General features: G+C 52.1%; 1 protein-coding gene across 4 annotated transcripts in view; it reads right to left on the minus strand.

The window, feature by feature from the left end:
- LOC101172644 (rho GTPase-activating protein 29) overlaps window positions 1–17,254 on the minus strand; it is a 31,349-nt gene extending 14,095 nt beyond the window's left edge. The window contains exons 1-3 of one of the 4 annotated variants that reach the window (XM_023964851.2): window positions 16,960–17,254; window positions 14,896–15,244; window positions 1,253–1,396 (exon numbers count right to left, since the gene is read on the minus strand). In XM_023964851.2, the coding sequence (XP_023820619.1) occupies window positions 1,253–1,396; window positions 14,896–15,157 (406 nt within the window). In that variant the 5' untranslated portion in view covers window positions 15,158–15,244; window positions 16,960–17,254. Of the gene's footprint in view, window positions 1–56; window positions 190–1,252; window positions 1,397–3,093; window positions 3,279–14,895; window positions 15,245–16,959 lie in introns of those variants that run through there. The other 3 variants (XM_078935429.1, XM_023964852.2, XM_023964853.2) reach the window with 3 other exon arrangements.
- Window positions 17,255–18,179: the final 925 nt, after the last annotated feature.

Raw genomic sequence — 18,179 nt, forward strand, 5'->3', positions numbered from 1 at the left:
ACTGCCGCACTGCACCAGCGTGAGAGCGCACAGACCGCCATGGCGCCGGCACGTACTTCTGTCCCTGATAGACGACCTGTAGAGAGGAGACCCTCCTGGAGCCTCGGGTTCTGCTGGCGGTGGAGAATCGGATCCCAGCGGCTGCAGGAGGGAAGCCTGGGTGGAGTGGAGGTGGGCTGCAGGCCTGAGTCTCAGTTCCTCAGGACATCCTGTAGCTCTCCAACAATGACTGCAGGGCCCCTCCTCCCCCCACACTGAAGGCTGGGGACGGGGCCCTCAGGTTCCTCCCCCATGAGCATCAGTGGGTCTGAACGGAACCTCCTGAAGACACTGTTCCATCCAGACAGGAAAAACCAGGAACCAGAGCCGACGAGCAAAGACGACAAACCAGTTCAGGGAGGAACGTCATTGGAGGAAGTCAAGGTGGGAGGGGCATCCGTGTTCCAGAGCAGAGGGACGAAGGGTTCTCCTGCAGACGTTCCCATGCGCAACATGTCTGCCCTTCAGGGTAGGGGGTGTGTCTCTAAAACTATCTGTTATGGGGGTGGGGGAGGGTGGGGGGCAGAGATTCCCTCCAAGTCTGGCAGACTTCCAGATGCCTGAAAACTAACCCCACACAGTCCTCCACCCCAGTCCCCCCCCCCTTTGGTCAGACATGATCCTAAAACAATAAATAAAATAGAGGATCTGCAGATGGACGGCGCCCCTCAGTGGACAGACCGGACATTACAGCAGGGATGCAGCAGCCGAGACCTTTCTAGTGACAACAATGAGAAATCGTTACTCCCCTCAGCTGCGCCTCCACCCTTCATCTGCGACCCCCCCTCCTCAGCTGCGTCTCCACCCCCCTTAGCTGCGACCCCCCCCCCCTTAGGAGCAGGGTTCCGTTGAAGCTGCTCGTCGATGAAGCTGGTACGATGGCTGCTTTCCCTGTGGTTCTCCATCGTGGTTCCATCTCTCCATTGTCTGAACTTTCATGCTTTTCCAAAGAAAGCAGGTTCAGACTGAACTGCAGGCATGCAGCCTTTGCTCGTCTGCATTTCAAAGGACACCTTCCGTTTTTATCACATTTCTGGCAGATGAGTCTGCAGCTCCAGATTATTTTGGCCTGAGTTCATCTGAAGAAGCCTGAAGCGTTTCTGCTTCCGAGCTGCTTCTGAAACTATTCAGCCCAGACGACCTTCCTTTAGGAGATTTCTGCTCCTGCACGGCAGACGAGGTCCCTGCTGCTCGGTTGGGTTTTCTAGCTTACCTTTGACTTTAGCCATGACGGTGCCGGCTGCTCCGAGAACGTCTACGGAGTTTAGGGTCCGATGTTTGCCAATGACGGCCTTTAGAGCTCGGAAGAGTTCAGCCAAACGTTCCTGAACAAGCTCCTGTAGATCCTTCATGTTCTCTGAAACAAGAGATTCAGTCAGATTATGTCATGAAACATCTGTTAACTACAAATGTACCCCTGCCCGACCAATCCCAGATGTGCTGAGAGACTTCCAGACAGAAACATCGGGACCAACAATGGAGCGAATCTCCAGCTGTTCTCCGCCTTTGATTTTTAGGTTTTAAGTTCAAAGCAGACCCAGAATTTTAGAGACAACTCCAAACGTGGCAGCAGGAAAACACAGTGAGGTCACCTGCTTTCTGCAGGTAATGACAAGCTGTGTGATGGAGGAGGTGTGAACCGGTGGAGGAGCGTCTGCTCCAGTCACAGCGTTAACATGTGATTTTGTTATGACTAAAGTGCCTAATCTTTGAGCCATCATTCGACAGTTTCTGTTATCAGAGAATGAAAAACTAAGGTCAGCAGCTGAACATAGAGAGATAAATGCAAGAAAACCAAAGTAGCAGCGTCCATCTACATCAATGCAGGAGCGTCTGCTGTCTGCGTCCATCTGCATCAATGCAGCAGCGTCTGCGTCCATCTGCATCAACGCAGGCGTGTCTGCGTTCATCTGCATCAATGCAGGAGCATCTGCGTTCATCTGCATCAATGCAGGAGCATCTGCGTTCATCTGCATCAATGCAGGAGCATCTGCGTTCCTCTGCATCAATGCAGGAGCATCTGCGTACATCTGCATCAATGCAGGAGCGTCTGCGTCCATCTGCATCAATGCAGGAGCGTCTGCGTCCATCTGCATCAAAGCAGGCGTGTCTGCGTTCATCTGCATCAATGCAGGAGCGTCTGGGTTCCTCTGCATCAATGCAGGCGTGTCTGCGTCCATCTGCATCAATGCAGGAGCATCTGCGTTCATCTGCATCAATGCAGGAGCGTCTGCGTCCATCTGCATCAATGCAGGAGCATCTGCGTACATCAGCATCAATGCAGGAGCGTCTGCGTCCATCTGCATCAATGCAGGAGCGTCTGCGTCCATCTGCATCAACGCAGGCGTGTCTGCGTCCATCTGCATCAATGCAGGAGCGTCTGCATCCATATGCATTAACGCAGGAGTGTCTGTGTCCATCTGCATCAATGCAGGCGTGTCTGCGTCCATCTGCATCAATGCAGGAGCGTCTGCATCCATCCGCATCAATGCAGGAGCGTCTGCGTCCATCTGCATCAATGCAGGAGCATCTGCTTCCATCTGCATCAACACAGGCATGTCTGCGTCCATCTGCATCAATGCAGGAGCGTCTGCATCCATCTGCATCAACGCAGGAGCGTCTGCTTCCATCTGCATCAACGCAGGCGTGTCTGCGTTCATCTGCATCAATGCAGGAGCATCTGCTTCCATCTGCATCAACACAGGCATGTCTGCGTCCATCTGCATCAATGCAGGAGCGTCTGCATCCATCTGCATCAACGCAGGAGTGTCTGCCTTCATCTGCATCAATGCAGGAGCGTCTGCTTCCATCTGCATCAACGCAGGAGCGTCTGCGTCCATCTGCATCAATGCAGGAGCATCTGCGTCCATCTGCATCAATGCAGGAGCATCTGCTTCCATCTGCATCAACGCAGGCATGTCTGCGTTCATCTGCATCAATGCAGGAGCATCTGCTTCCAGCCACAGACATGCTTTGGAACCAGCCTCAGACATCGGTATTTGTTTTACTAAACATTTGTGTTTTTTATGAAGATAAAGAAACTTCATGACTAACAGGCCTGGTTTCTAACGATGTTTGTTTGAAGAGGTTTGTGCTGTTGTTGTGCCTCCCATTAGCCTGCTGAAGCCTGCAGAGCTACAAGAGAGTGTTTGTTCTGAAGGAATTCAGAGCATGCAGGGGTTGGGGGGGGGGCAGTTCCAGTCTGTGCAGATTAAATGCTGATCTGACAAAGCTGTTCTCTGCAGAGAAACACATAGAAAACATGAAAAACATCCTGGATTTTCAAGATAAATACACTAAACCATCAAGAACCCCCCCCCCCCCACACACACACACACACTTTAATGTTAAATTGTGTGACTTAAATGTAGGGGTGTGGCTTGAATGAAGTGTGTAATTGTGTTCAATCGCAAGCTTTTTCACCTGTTCTCTTAGAAGAAATGACTTCTTGTCTTTAAGGGAGCTAGAACTGCAGTTTATTTAACTAATGGAAGTGTTAGAAGTACTGGTCCAAATATGCTGGTCTGACTAGATCTACTACAGAATATGGACAAAATATAATAAAATATTTAGACTACATGACATTTCGCTTGAAAAGTAGATTAAAGACGAGCATCTAGAATCCAAAACGTTCCTGTAAATTCCAAAGCTTCAAGTCTGCCACCTTCAGATGTCTTAACATGACACTTTATATTACAATATTATAATAATCATCATAAGCTATAATGTTTAAGCAGGGACATGAAAACAGGGATGTTCCTGATAGTTCTTCAGGTTGAACTCATTTGGTTTCTTGGTTTTATTCACTTTTATCTTTGGAATCTGACAAACGCTGAAACCTTCCTGCTTTAAAGTTTTGTTTAGTAATACGGTCAACTGAGCTGATGCAGTTTGATCATGTTGTTCCCAAACGTCTGCACTTTAGACAGATCTGATAGAAGAGATCATAAAGAGTCCTTCAATTCCAGCAGGTGGTCTTATTTGGGTCAAGTAATTGATTTTAAAAACTGTTTGTGTTTTTTTAATTCAAAGAAGAGATTTAAGTGAAAAGACCACAAAACCAAAGCCTTTGATTCTATTACTGTCTTCAAGACGCAACAGCACTTTATGCAGGCATAGATCCATCCCTGAACGCACCGTTGTAGCTCTACATTACAGATCTACATTACAGCTCTATATTGCAGCGCTGCATTACAGCTCTCTACATTGCAGATCTACATTAAAGTTCCCTACATTGCAGCTCTACATTGCAGCTCTACATTACAGATCTACATTGCAGATCTACAGATCTACATTACAGCTCTACATTGCAGATCTACATTGCAGCTTCCTGCTTGAACGGCTGCAGTTGTGCTGTCCCACCTATGTCAGGCTAGCTTTTGGAGTGTCGCTGGCTGCTCCAGACACCAGAAAGCTTCAGTCCTGTCTGGGGCTGTGCTCTAGATCAGTGTTTTTCAACCTTTTTTGAGCCACGGCACACTTTAACCTCGACAAAAATCCCGCGGCACACCAGCATCCAAAAAATAAAAAACGGAGAAACTCTATAGTCTGTATTGATCTGCAGTCCCTCCATGATCTCATGTGCATTTTTGTGATAATTGTGGCAGAAAAAGCTGGAAGCTGCAGCTGTTTTATTCTAAAAGATGGAATAAAAGTTAAGTTAGAAAATTTAAAAACTGTTATTGTGTTCGTTGTGGTTTCAAGACGTCAAAGGAAGACTCATTTTACGCTGAGACGCTGTCACTTTAACCCAATGCATCATGGGAGATGTAGTGATGGCAGACAGACTCTCTTCTCTGGGCTTCATTGTTTTGTTCTCTTGTTCCACGGTCTGACACCGGATTCTGTGGAAAGCTACACCGCTAAAGAGGAGCTTTAGCTGGTATTTCTGTTGGAACTGAGAGACTTTATGAGCAGAATCAGAACAAGGAAGTGAAGACTTTAACCACTTCTGATTGGTCAGACTGATGACATGTGATTAAGCCTTCAAGAATGATTGGCAGAGACAGTTAAAGGGGCGGGACTTTTCCTAAAACAGCTGAAGCTACGGCTAAATCACAGTACCGTCATTCTGATCAAAATGTCTTTAATAGAATCAAATAAACAAAGAAAAAAGTATTTTACGATCTTTCATATTCCTAACTCCTCAGTGTTTTATCAGGGCCTGTTTGGATGAACACAGAGCTGATATCCTGGAGATGGAAAATGTTTTTAGATCAGTTAATGAGGACAATTTCCCACGGCACACTGGTTGGGAAACACTGGTCTAGGGTCTCGTGACCTTTGCGGAGAAACCAGCGTTACTTTTCCTTGTCTGTGAAGCTGAAAGTCCTGAAAAGACGTCCAGAATGAGCCAGAGCAGCTGGAGAACGTGAACACAAACACCACACGCCGGAATGTGCATGTAAAGCTTTGGGCATGAGCACAGCGGTTGAGTCCGGTTTGGAGTCAGCGGTGAAGCCCTCTGGTGGGTTTGCAAATGCTTTTCTGTGTGGACTTAAAGCAGAGGGAGCAGGTTGGACTGGGATCCTTCAGAGTATGAGGAAGTGAAGAGCTCAGTGACACACATCCGTCTGCAAAACCACATTCCTTCAGATGAAAACTATCGCTGAACAATAGCTGCAGATCTGTCCAAAAGAGAGCAGATTCATGAAGCTTTACTCACTGTGACGCTACATCAAACTGTTCAACCAAACTAAAACTCGCCTGTCTGGAACTGCCCAGCTTAGAAAAGAAACGTGGAAGTTCAGTTTTTGAGTCAAAAGGTCTTCAATCTTCTGATCTAATGGAGATCCTAGCCGTTAGTTTGTCCACTTTCTGATCAGAACTGTCATCTTTGCAGAGCTTTGAGGTCTGGGCTGTTTCTACCGGTTTGAAAGGTCTAATCTGTATTTGGATCCAAAGGAAAACTGGAAGTCAGGTCCGTCCGTGAGAGCCACGCCCATCCTAAAGAACGATGCGTCTTTCTGCCGTCGACTGTCACTCACTGACATTCTGGATTTCAAACATTCCAATCTACTGATTTCTGAAGAAGTTCAACATTTACTGCCCCCCCCCCCCCCATGGGAATACCTGAAAGGTTTCGTGGGGGAAAACCGTGCACGTTTTTGTGGAGCCTCCAGCAACAGCGTGCTCACTGCAAGCCAGGGCGCTCGCAGGGACCGCCTCCTCCAGCCAGAGGAATGCCGAACTACTCGCCCCCACAGACGGGCGGCCTTCAGGCTTCAGCAGGAGTGGACCCCTCCCATTTAAAGATAAACATCTAATAAAGATGCTGACTCCATGAAGGAGGCCAGCTTGTTTGAATTCCAGCCCCCCCCCCGATGATTGTTCTGATGGTCAGAGATGGGATTCAGAAAGAACCGGAGAGCTGTTCTAGGAGAAGCTGTTCTAGGAGGAGCTGTTCTAGGGGGAGCTGTTCTAGGGGGAGCTGTTCTACGGAGAGCTGTTCTAGGAGGATCTGTTCTACGGGGAGCTGTTCTAGGAGGATCTGTTCTAGGGGGAGCTGTTCTAGGGGGAGCTGTTCTACGGAGAGCTGTTCTAGGAGGATCTGTTCTACGGGGAGCTGTTCTAGGAGGATCTGTTCTAGGGGGAGCTGTTCTAGGGGGAGCTGTTCTACGGAGAGCTGCTCTAGGGGGAGGTGCTCTAAGAGGAGCTGTTTTAGGGGGAACTTTTCTACGGGGAGCTGTTCTAGGAGGAGCTTTTCTAGGGAGAGCTGTTCTAGGAGGAGCTGTTCTAGGGGGAGCTATTCTACGGGGAGCTGTTCTACGGGGAGCTGTTCTAGGAGGAGCTGTTCTACGGGGAGCTGTTCTAGGGGGAGCTGTTCTACGGGGAGCTGTTCTAGGAGGAGCTGTTCTAGGGGGAGCTGTTCTAGGGGGAGTTGTTCAAGGAGAAGCTGCTTTAGGAGGAGATGTTCTAGGGGGAGCTGTTCTAGGGGGAGCTGTTCCACGGGGAGCTGTTCTAGGAGGAGCTGTTCTAGGAGGAGTTGTTCAAGGAGAAGCTGCTTTAGGAGGAGATGTTCTAGGGGGAGCTGTTCTAGGGGGAACTGTTCTAGGAGGAGCTGTTCTAGGAGGAGCTGTTCTAGGAGGAGTTGTTCAAGGAGAAGCTGCTTTAGGAGGAGATGTTCTAGGGGGAGCTGTTCTTGGAGGAGTCGTTCTAGGGGGAGCTGTTCTAGGGGGAGCTGTTCTAGGAGGAGCTGTTCTAGGGGGAGCTGTTTTAGGAGGAGTCGTTCTAGGAGGAGCTGTTCTAGGAGGGGCTGCTCTAGGGGGAGCTGTTCTTGGAGAAGTCGTTCTAGGAGGAGCTGTTCCACAGGGAGCTGTTCTAGGGGGAGCTGTTCTAGGAGGAGTTGTTCAAGGAGGAGCTGCTTTAGGAGGAGATGTTCTAGGGGGAGCTGTTCTAGGAGGAGCTGTTCCACGGGGAGCTGTTCTAGGAAAAGCAGTTATAGGAGGAGCTGTTCTAGGAGGAGCTGTTCTAGGGGGAGTTGTTCTAGGAGGAGTCGTTCTAGGAGGAGCTGTTATAGGAGGAGTCGTTCTAGGAGGAGCTGTTATAGGAGGAGCTGTTCAAGGAGGAGCTGTTCTAGGAGGAGTCGTTCTAGGAGGAGCTGTTCTAGGGGGAGCTGTTCTAGGGGGAGCTGTTTTAGGAGGAGTTGTTCAAGGGGGAGCTGTTCTTGGAGGAGTCGTTCTAGGGGGAGCTGTTCTAGGAGGAGTCGTTCTAGGAGGAGCTGTTCTAGGAGGGGCTGCTCTAGGGGGAGCTGTTCTTGGAGAAGTCGTTCTAGGAGGAGCTGTTCCACAGGGAGCTGTTCTAGGGGGAGCTGTTCTAGGAGGAGTTGTTCAAGGAGGAGCTGCTTTAGGAGGAGATGTTCTAGGGGGAGCTGTTCTAGGAGGAGCTGTTCCACGGGGAGCTGTTCTAGGAAAAGCAGTTATAGGAGGAGCTGTTCTAGGAGGAGCTGTTCTAGGGGGAGTTGTTCTAGGAGGAGTCGTTCTAGGAGGAGCTGTTATAGGAGGAGTCGTTCTAGGAGGAGCTGTTATAGGAGGAGCTGTTCAAGGAGGAGCTGTTCTAGGAGGAGTCGTTCTAGGAGGAGCTGTTCTAGGGGGAGCTGTTCTAGGGGGAGCTGTTTTAGGAGGAGTTGTTCAAGGGGGAGCTGTTCTAGGGGGAGTAGTTCTAGGGGGAGCTGTTCTAGGGGGAGTAGTTCTAGGGGGAGCTGTTCTAGGGGGAGCTGTTCTAGGAGGAGCAGTCCGGAGCTGTTCTAGGAGGAGCTGCTCTAGGGGGAGCTGTTCTTGGAAGAGTCGTACTAGGGGGAGCTGTTCTAGGAGGAGCTGTTCTAGGAGGAGCTCTTCAAGAAGGAGCTGCTTTAGGAGGAGCTGTTCTAGGGGGAGCTGTTCTAGGAGGAGCAGTTCTAGGGGGAGCTGTTCTAGGAGAAGCTGTTCTAGGAGGAGTTGTTCAAGGAGGAGCTGTACTAGGAGGAGTCGTTCTAGGAGGAGCTGTTCTAGGAGGAGCTGTTCTAGGAGGAGTTGTTCAAGGAGAAGCTGCTTTAGGAGGAGATGTTCTAGGGGGAGCTGTTCTAGGAGGAGCTGTACTAGGAGGAGTGGTTCTAGGAGGAGCTCATCTAGGAGGGGCTGCTCTAGGGGGAGCTGTTCTTGGAGGAGTCGTTCTAGGGGGAGCTGTTCTAGAGGGAGCTGTTTTTAGGAGGAGCTGTTCTAGGGGGAGCTGTTTTAGGAGGAGTCGTTCTAGGAGGAGCTGTTCTAGGAGGGGCTGCTCTAGGGGGAGCTGTTCTTGGAGAAGTCGTTCTAGGAGGAGCTGTTCCACAGGGAGCTGTTCTAGGGGGAGCTGTTCTAGGAGGAGTTGTTCAAGGAGGAGCTGCTTTAGGAGGAGATGTTCTAGGGGGAGCTGTTCTAGGAGGAGCTGTTCCACGGGGAGCTGTTCTAGGAAAAGCAGTTATAGGAGGAGCTGTTCTAGGAGGAGCTGTTCTAGGGGGAGTTGTTCTAGGAGGAGTCGTTCTAGGAGGAGCTGTTATAGGAGGAGTCGTTCTAGGAGGAGCTGTTATAGGAGGAGCTGTTCAAGGAGGAGCTGTTCTAGGAGGAGTCGTTCTAGGAGGAGCTGTTCTAGGGGGAGCTGTTCTAGGGGGAGCTGTTTTAGGAGGAGTTGTTCAAGGGGGAGCTGTTCTTGGAGGAGTCGTTCTAGGGGGAGCTGTTCTAGGAGGAGTCGTTCTAGGAGGAGCTGTTCTAGGAGGGGCTGCTCTAGGGGGAGCTGTTCTTGGAGAAGTCGTTCTAGGAGGAGCTGTTCCACAGGGAGCTGTTCTAGGGGGAGCTGTTCTAGGAGGAGTTGTTCAAGGAGGAGCTGCTTTAGGAGGAGATGTTCTAGGGGGAGCTGTTCTAGGAGGAGCTGTTCCACGGGGAGCTGTTCTAGGAAAAGCAGTTATAGGAGGAGCTGTTCTAGGAGGAGCTGTTCTAGGGGGAGTTGTTCTAGGAGGAGTCGTTCTAGGAGGAGCTGTTATAGGAGGAGTCGTTCTAGGAGGAGCTGTTATAGGAGGAGCTGTTCAAGGAGGAGCTGTTCTAGGAGGAGTCGTTCTAGGAGGAGCTGTTCTAGGGGGAGCTGTTCTAGGGGGAGCTGTTTTAGGAGGAGTTGTTCAAGGGGGAGCTGTTCTAGGGGGAGTAGTTCTAGGGGGAGCTTTTCTAGGGGGAGTAGTTCTAGGGGGAGCTGTTCTAGGGGGAGCTGTTCTAGGAGGAGCAGTCCGGAGCTGTTCTAGGAGGAGCTGCTCTAGGGGGAGCTGTTCTTGGAAGAGTCGTACTAGGGGGAGCTGTTCTAGGAGGAGCTGTTCTAGGAGGAGCTCTTCAAGAAGGAGCTGCTTTAGGAGGAGCTGTTCTAGGGGGAGCTGTTCTAGGAGGAGCAGTTCTAGGGGGAGCTGTTCTAGGAGAAGCTGTTCTAGGAGGAGTTGTTCAAGGAGGAGCTGTACTAGGAGGAGTCGTTCTAGGAGGAGCTGTTCTAGGAGGAGCTGTTCTAGGAGGAGTTGTTCAAGGAGAAGCTGCTTTAGGAGGAGATGTTCTAGGGGGAGCTGTTCTAGGAGGAGCTGTACTAGGAGGAGTGGTTCTAGGAGGAGCTCATCTAGGAGGGGCTGCTCTAGGGGGAGCTGTTCTTGGAGGAGTCGTTCTAGGGGGAGCTGTTCTAGAGGGAGCTGTTTTTAGGAGGAGCTGTTCTAGGGGGAGCTGTTTTAGGAGGAGTTGTTCTAGGAGGAGTCGTTCTAGGAGGAGCTGTTATAGGAGGAGTCGTTCTAGGAGGAGCTGTTATAGGAGGAGCTGTTCAAGGAGGAGCTGTTCTAGGAGGAGTCGTTCTAGGAGGAGCTGTTCTAGGGGGAGCTGTTCTAGGGGGAGCTGTTTTAGGAGGAGTTGTTCAAGGGGGAGCTGTTCTAGGGGGAGTAGTTCTAGGGGGAGCTGTTCTAGGGGGAGTAGTTCTAGGGGGAGCTGTTCTAGGGGGAGCTGTTCTAGGAGGAGCTGTTTTAGGAGGAGCTGTACTAGGAGGAGTCGTTCTAGGAGGAGTTGTTATAGGAGGAGTAGTTCTAGGGGGAGCTGTTCTAGGGGGAGCTGTTCTAGGAGGAGCAGTCCGGAGCTGTTCTAGGAGGAGCTGCTCTAGGGGGAGCTGTTCTTGGAAGAGTCGTACTAGGGGGAGCTGTTCTAGGAGGAGCTGTTCTAGGAGGAGCTCTTCAAGAAGGAGCTGCTTTAGGAGGAGCTGTTCTAGGGGGAGCTGTTCTAGGAGGAGCAGTTCTAGGGGGAGCTGTTCTAGGAGAAGCTGTTCTAGGAGGAGTTGTTCAAGGAGGAGCTGTACTAGGAGGAGTCGTTCTAGGAGGAGCTGTTCTAGGAGGAGCTGTTCTAGGAGGAGTTGTTCAAGGAGAAGCTGCTTTAGGAGGAGATGTTCTAGGGGGAGCTGTTCTAGGAGGAGCTGTACTAGGAGGAGTGGTTCTAGGAGGAGCTCATCTAGGAGGGGCTGCTCTAGGGGGAGCTGTTCTTGGAGGAGTCGTTCTAGGGGGAGCTGTTCTAGAGGGAGCTGTTTTTAGGAGGAGCTGTTCTAGGGGGAGCTGTTTTAGGAGGAGCTGTACTAGGAGGAGTCGTTCTAGGAGGAGCTGTTCTAGGAGGGGCTGCTCTAGGGGGAGCTGTTCTTGGAGAAGTCGTTCTAGGAGGAGCTGTTCCACAGGGAGCTGTTCTAGGGGGAGCTGTTCTAGGAGGAGTTGTTCAAGGAGGAGCTGCTTTAGGAGGAGATGTTCTAGGGGGAGCTGTTCCACGGGGAGCTGTTCTAGGAAAAGCAGTTATAGGAGGAGCTGTTCTAGGAGGAGCTGTTCTAGGGGGAGTTGTTCTAGGAGGAGTCGTTCTAGGAGGAGCTGTTATAGGAGGAGTCGTTCTAGGAGGAGCTGTTATAGGAGGAGCTGTTCAAGGAGGAACTGTTCTAGGAGGAGTCGTTCTAGGAGGAGCTGTTCTAGGGGGAGCTGTTCTAGGGGGAGCTGTTCTAGGGGGAGCTGTTCTAGGAGGCGCTGTTCTAGGAGGCGCTGTTCTAGGAGGAGCTGTTTTAGGAGGAGCTGTTCTAGGAGGAGCTGTTCTAGGAGGAGCTGTTCTAGGGGGAGTTGTTCTAGGAGGAGTCGTTCTAGGAGGAGCTGTTATAGGAGGAGCTGTTATAGGAGGAGCTGTTCAAGGAGGAGCTGTTCTAGGAGGAGTCGTTCTAGGAGGCGCTGTTCTAGGAGGAGCTGTTTTAGGAAGAGCTGTTCTAGGAGGAGCTGTTCTAGGGGGAGTTGTTCTAGGAGGAGTCGTTCTAGGAGGAGCTGTTATAGGAGGAGCTGTTCAAGGAGAAGCTGTTCTAGGAGGAGCTGTTCTAGGAGGAGCTGTTCTAGGAGGAGTTGTTCAAGGAGGAGCTGTTCTAGGGGGAGCTGTTCTTGGAGGAGCTGTTCTAGGAGGAGCTGTTCCACAGGGAGCTGTTTTAGGAGGAGCAGTTATAGGAGGAGCTGTTCTAAGAGGAGCTGTTCTAGGAGGCGCTGTTCTAGGAGGCGCTGTTCTAGGAGGAGCTGTTCTAGGAGGAGCTGTTCTAGGGGGAGCTGTTCTAGGAGGAGTCGTTCTAGGAGGAGCTGTTATAGGAGGAGCTGTTCAAGGAGGAGCTGTTCTAGGAGGAGCTGTTCTAGGAGGTGTTGTTCTAGGAGGAGCAGTTCTAGGGGGAGCTGTTCTACGAGGAGCTGTTCTAGGAGGTGTCGTTCTAGGAGGAGCTGTTCTAGGGGGAGCTGTTCTAGGAGGAGCTGCTCTAGGGGGAGCTTTTCTTGGAGGAGCTGTTCTAGGGGGAGCTGCTTTAGGGGGAGCTGTTCTAGGGGGAGCTGTTCTAGGAGGAGCAGTACTAGGGGGAGCTGTTCTAGGAGGAGCTGCTCTAGGGGGAGCTTTTCTTGGAGGAGCTGTTCTAGGGGGAGCTGCTTTAGGGGTAGCTGTTCTAGGGGGAGCTGTTCTTGGAGGAGCTGTTCTAGGAGGAGCTGTTCCACGGGGAGCTGTTTTAGGAGGAGCAGTTATAGGAGGAGCTGTTCTAAGAGGAGCTGTTCTAGGAGGCGCTGTTCTAGGAGGCGCTGTTCTAGGAGGAGCTGTTCTAGGAGGAGCTGTTCTAGGGGGAGCTGTTCTAGGAGGAGTCGTTCTAGGAGGAGCTGTTATAGGAGGAGCTGTTCAAGGAGGAGCTGTTCTAGGAGGAGCTGTTCTAGGAGGTGTTGTTCTAGGAGGAGCAGTTCTAGGGGGAGCTGTTCTACGAGGAGCTGTTCTAGGAGGTGTCGTTCTAGGAGGAGCTGTTCTAGGGGGAGCTGTTCTAGGAGGAGCTGCTCTAGGGGGAGCTTTTCTTGGAGGAGCTGTTCTAGGGGGAGCTGCTTTAGGGGGAGCTGTTCTAGGGGGAGCTGTTCTAGGAGGAGCAGTACTAGGGGGAGCTGTTCTAGGAGGAGCTGCTCTAGGGGGAGCTTTTCTTGGAGGAGCAGTTCTAGGAGGAGCTGCTCTACGGGGAGCTGTTAAAGGAGGAGCTGTACCAGGAGGAGTCGTTCTAGGAGGAGCTGTTCTAGGAGGAGCTGTTCTAGGAGGAGCTGTTCTAGGAGGAGCAGTCCTAGGGGGAGCTGTTCTAGGAGGAGCTGCTCTAGGGGGAGCTGTTCTTGGAGGAGTCGTTCTAGGGGGAGCTGTTCTAGGGGGAGCTGCTTTATGGGGAGCTGTTCTAGGAGGAGTTGTTCAAGGGGGAGCTGTTCTAGGGGGAGTAGTTCTAGGGGGAGCTGTTCTAGGGGGAGTAGTTCTAGGGGGAGCTGTTCTAGGGGGAGCTGTTCTAGGAGGAGCAGTCCTAGGGGGAGCTGTTCTAGGAGGAGCTGCTCTAGGGGGAGCTGTTCTAGGAGGAGTTGTTCAAGGGGGAGCTGCTTTAGGAGGAGATGTTCTAGGGGGAGCTGTTCTAGTGGGAGCTGTTCTAGGAGGAGCAGTTCTAGGGGGAGCTGTTCTAGGAGGAGTTGTTAAAGGAGGAGCTGTACCAGGAGGAGTCGTTCTAGGAGGAGCTGTTCTAGGAGGAGCTGTTCTAGGAGGAGCTCTTCAAGGAGGAGCTGCTTTAGGAGGAGCTGTTCTAGGGGGAGATGTTCTAGGAGGAGCAGTTCTAGGGGGAGCTGTTCTAGGAGGAGCTGTTCTAGGAGGAGTTGTTCAAGGAGGAGCTGTACTAGGAGGAGTCGTTCTAGGAGGAGCTGTTCTAGGAGGAGTTGTTAAAGGAGGAGCTGTACCAGGAAGAGCTGTTCCACGGGGAGCTGTTCTAGGAGGAGCTGTTCTAGGAGGACTTGTTCAAGGAGAAGCTGCTTTAGGAGGAGATGTTCTAGGGGGAGCTGTTCTAGGAGGAGCAGTTCTAGGGGGAGCTGTTCTTGGAGGAGCTGCTCTAGGGGGAGCTGTTCTTGGAGGAGTCGTTCTAGGGGGAGCTGCTTTAGGAGGAGATGTTCTAGGGGGAGCTGTTCTAGTGGGAGCTTTTCTAGGAGGAGCAGTTCTAGGGGGAGCTGTTCTAGGAGGAGCTGTTCTAGGAGGAGTTGTTAAAGGAGGAGCTGTACTAGGAGGAGTCGTTCTAGGAGGAGCTGTTCCACGGGGAGCTGTTCTAGGAGGAGCTGTTCTAGGAGGGGCTGCTCTAGGGGGAGCTGTTATTGGAGGAGTCGTTCTAGGAGGAGCTGTTCCACAGGGAGCTGTTCTAGGGGGAGCTGTTCTAGGAGGAGCTGTTCTAGGGGGAGCTGTTCTAGGGGGAGTCGTTCTAGGGGGAGCTGTTCTAGGAGGAGCTGTTCTAGGAGGAGCTGTTCTACGGGGAGCTGTTCTAGGGGGAGCTGTTCTAGGAGGAGCAGTTCTAGGGGGAGCTGTTCTAGGGGGAGCTGTTCTAGGAGGGGCTGCTCTAGGGGGAGCTGTTCTTGGAGGAGTCGTTCTAGGGGGAGCTGTTCTAGGGGGAGCTGTTCTAGGAGGAGCTGTTCTAGGGGGAGCTGTTTTAGGAGGAGCTGTTCTAGGGGGAGCTGTTCTAGGAGGAGTCGTTCTAGGGGGAGCTGTTCTAGGGGGAGCTGTTCTAGGAGGAGCTGTTCCACAGGGAGCTGTTCTAGGAGGAGCTGTTCTAGGAGGGGCTGCTCTAGGGGGAGCTGTTCTTGGAGGAGCTGTTCCACAGGGAGATGTTCTAGGGGGAGCTGTTCTAGGAGGAGCTGTTGCTTTAAGAAGCTCTGCAGCTGAAGATCAACATGAACGCCAAACATTCCAGACCCAAACCTCAAACATCTGCTTTTAATCTGATGCTGGAGGAGACGTTTTTCTTTTCGCCGCACCCCCGCCTCCACCCAACAGAACCCAAACCTCACATGCCCCCCCCCGTACTTACCCTCATGCTGGAAAGCGCCCTTCAGACTGACCAGTATTCCAGCAAAGCCCCGCACATCACTGACCAGCTGCATGACGTAGTCTGGATCCAGCCCTGGAGCCCCCGTCAGGAGGGACGAAGCCCCCATGCTGTAATGGGGATTGGGGTTCCTCCCCCCGCCCCCTGCCGCCCAGGTCCTGGTGGATCCCACAGACCGAGCCTCAGAGGCAGCACTGCCCGGTGACCCCCCAGCACTGCTGGCGCTCCTGCTCCTCGAGATCATCCTAGACGCTGGGAGAGCTGCCGCCTTTACAGGGGTCCCGAGGATCCTGTTAAAGCCCAAAGTCCAGCTGCCCCCCTCCAGGAAAGACTGAAAAACACAAGAGGGGTACATTTACTTCAGATTGCTGCCACCTCCACATCTGCAACATGAATGCTCCCACCACAGTCTTCTGCACCTGAAATCCTAAGAGCCCCCCCCCCCCCCCCCCCCCCCTGTTGTCTGCTCCCTAGAACCTCCTCCTGTGTTCCTTCCTCCCTACACACTCAGATACTCTGCTGCTGATGCTCCTCCACCTGTCCAAATGTTCCTCCACCTGTCCAGATGCTCCTCCACCTGTCCAGGTGTTCCTCCACCTGTCCAGATGCTCCTCCACCTGTCCAGATGCTCCTCCACCTGTCCAGATGTTCCTCCACCTGTCCAGGTGTTCCTCCACCTGTCCAGATGTTCCTCCACCTGTCCAGATGCTCCTCCATCTGTCCAGATGTTCCTCCACCTGTCCAGATGCTCCTCCACCTGTCCAGATGTTCCTCCACCTGTCCAGATGCTCCTCCACCTGTCCAGATGTTCCTCCACCTGTCCAGATGCTCCTCCACCTGTCCAAATGTTCCTCCACCTGTCCAGATGCTCCTCCACCTGTCCAGATGTTCCTCCACCTGTCCAAATGTTCCTCCAACTGTCCAGATGCTCCTACACCTGTCCAAATGCTCCTCCACCTGTCCAGATGTTCCTCCACCTGTCCAGATGCTCCTCCACCTGTCCAGATGCTCCTCCACCTGTCCAGATGTTCCTCCACCTGTCCAAATGCTCCTCCACCTGTCCAGATGCTCCTCCACCTGTCCAGATGCTCCTCCACCTGTCCAGATGCTCCTCCACCTGTCCAGATGCTCCTCCACCTGTCCAGATGTTCCTCCACCTGTCCAGATGCTCCTCCACCTGTCCAGATGTTCCTCCACCTGTCCAAATGCTCCTCCACCTGTCCAGATGTTCCTCCACCTGTCCAAATGCTCCTCCACCTGTCCAGATGCTCTTCCACCTGTCCAGATGCTCCTCCACCTGTTCCCTCCTCTCACTAAAGATCAGTGTCATCTGCAAACATCATGATCCTTTGAAATTCCTGTCTGACCTCAACTGTCAGTCTGTCCATCACCATGGAAACCAGGAGAGGCGTAGTCCCACCTCCACCTTGGACCGTCACATCTACAGAACATCTCACCACTATCTATCAGCTGTCCTCCTTGTCCAGCGTTCTCCTCTGCTGCTCCAGACTTCCTCATACAAACAGCAGCTCCTCCCTGGATCCAGTCTAGACTCCAGACCTGCAGCTCCTTCGGACCTCCAGAAGCATCTCCAAACCGAAGGTCTGTGGTTGTCTGCAGTAAACCTCCCTCAACTTCTTAACCGCTTCCTCCAAACAAACTCCTGAACTTCTTCATTCCACCACCAGATCCGCTTTCCTCATTCCAGAGGAGACACCCACACCTGCATCCTCTGCTGTCTAGCTCCACCTCCTCATCCTCATCTTTAGTCTCCGATCTTCTTCTGAAAGTTCTTCCTCGTCTCGTCTGCTTCTTCTGGTCCCGGTGGTTGCTGACCCGGATCAGACGTCCGTTCATCTCACATGTTTTTCCTTTCGTTTTTAAACCTCACTAAACAACAATGACACAGCGGTTCAGATGAATGGGAAGTGCTGCACGCGCGCGCAGAGGTAGCCCGCTGGTAACACCCCCCACCCCCCCCGAGAGACCGGGTCGGGCTCTGATGGTGATCCGACCGGACCCGCAGCTTTACGGAGTCAAACTCACCAGCCATGGCGGAGCAGCGCAGGAAGACCCGGACAGACCTCACCAGGACCCAGATCCGGAACCAGACCAGGAACCTCTCCTGGAGAACCGGACCAAGGACCGACTCTGCGCGACCAGAAATGACTTCCAGCTACTGTAGTCAGTCCTGATTTACTGAACTGGCTGTCACGTGACAGACTCTCTGCCACGTCATTGGTCAGAGAGTTGACGTTATTTTTGAGAGCTTTGCGGTCCCATGTTAGTTTCGCCGCTGCCGCTTCTAACGACGGTAACGTCCAAACAAACATCTGTGGGTTCTGTCCGCGTGACCTGATACCGTCAGACAGCCCGTAGACACCTAACAAGTCGGAGTTCAGTCACCGTGTCACGTGTCAACATGTCTGAAGCTGAGAAAAACGATCGAACCTTAAACGCACCACCCACAAACGAACCTTCCTTTATAAAGTGAGTTACTAGTTATATCGCTCAAAAAGTAATCGAGTTACTAACTCAGTAACTGCATCTTAAAGGTAATTAGTTACTCCGCACAGTAACCACTCCAGTTACTTTGCCAGTTAAACTACCGGCATAAATGTCATATTTTCCTCAGCTGCTACAGACATAAAGCATTTAAATGATTCCATTAGATTACTGTTACTTCACATGTAACGCCGTTACACAGTTCTAGTTACTCCCTACACTGTTGATGGGTCTGTTTCTACTAAAGGCATCTGTGACATTCATAGAAACACACCCACCCACCCACCCATCATCCATCCACCTACCCATCCACCCACCCACCTACCCATCATCCACCCACCTACCCATCCACCCACCCACCCATCATCCATCCACCTACCCATCATCCACCCACCTACCCATCATCCATCCACCTACCCATCCATCCACCCACCTACCCATCATCCACCCACCCACCCATCATCCATCCACCTACCCATCCACCCACCCACCTACCCATCATCCACCCACCTACCCATCCACCCACCTACCCATCATCCATCCACCTACCCATCCATCCACCCACCTACCCATCATCTACCCACCTACCCATCATCCACCCACCTACCCATCATCCACCCACCTACCCATCATCCATCCACCTACCCATCATCCACCCACCTACCCATCATCCATCCACCTACCCATCATCCACCCACCTACCCATCATCCATCCACCTACCCATCCATCCATCCACCTACCCATCATCCACCCACCCACC

The sequence above is a fragment of the Oryzias latipes genome, chromosome 17 (assembly GCF_053564925.1).
Source record: "Oryzias latipes strain Hd-rR chromosome 17, Olatipes_Hd-rR_3.1".
Lineage (NCBI taxonomy): Eukaryota > Metazoa > Chordata > Actinopteri > Beloniformes > Adrianichthyidae > Oryzias > Oryzias latipes.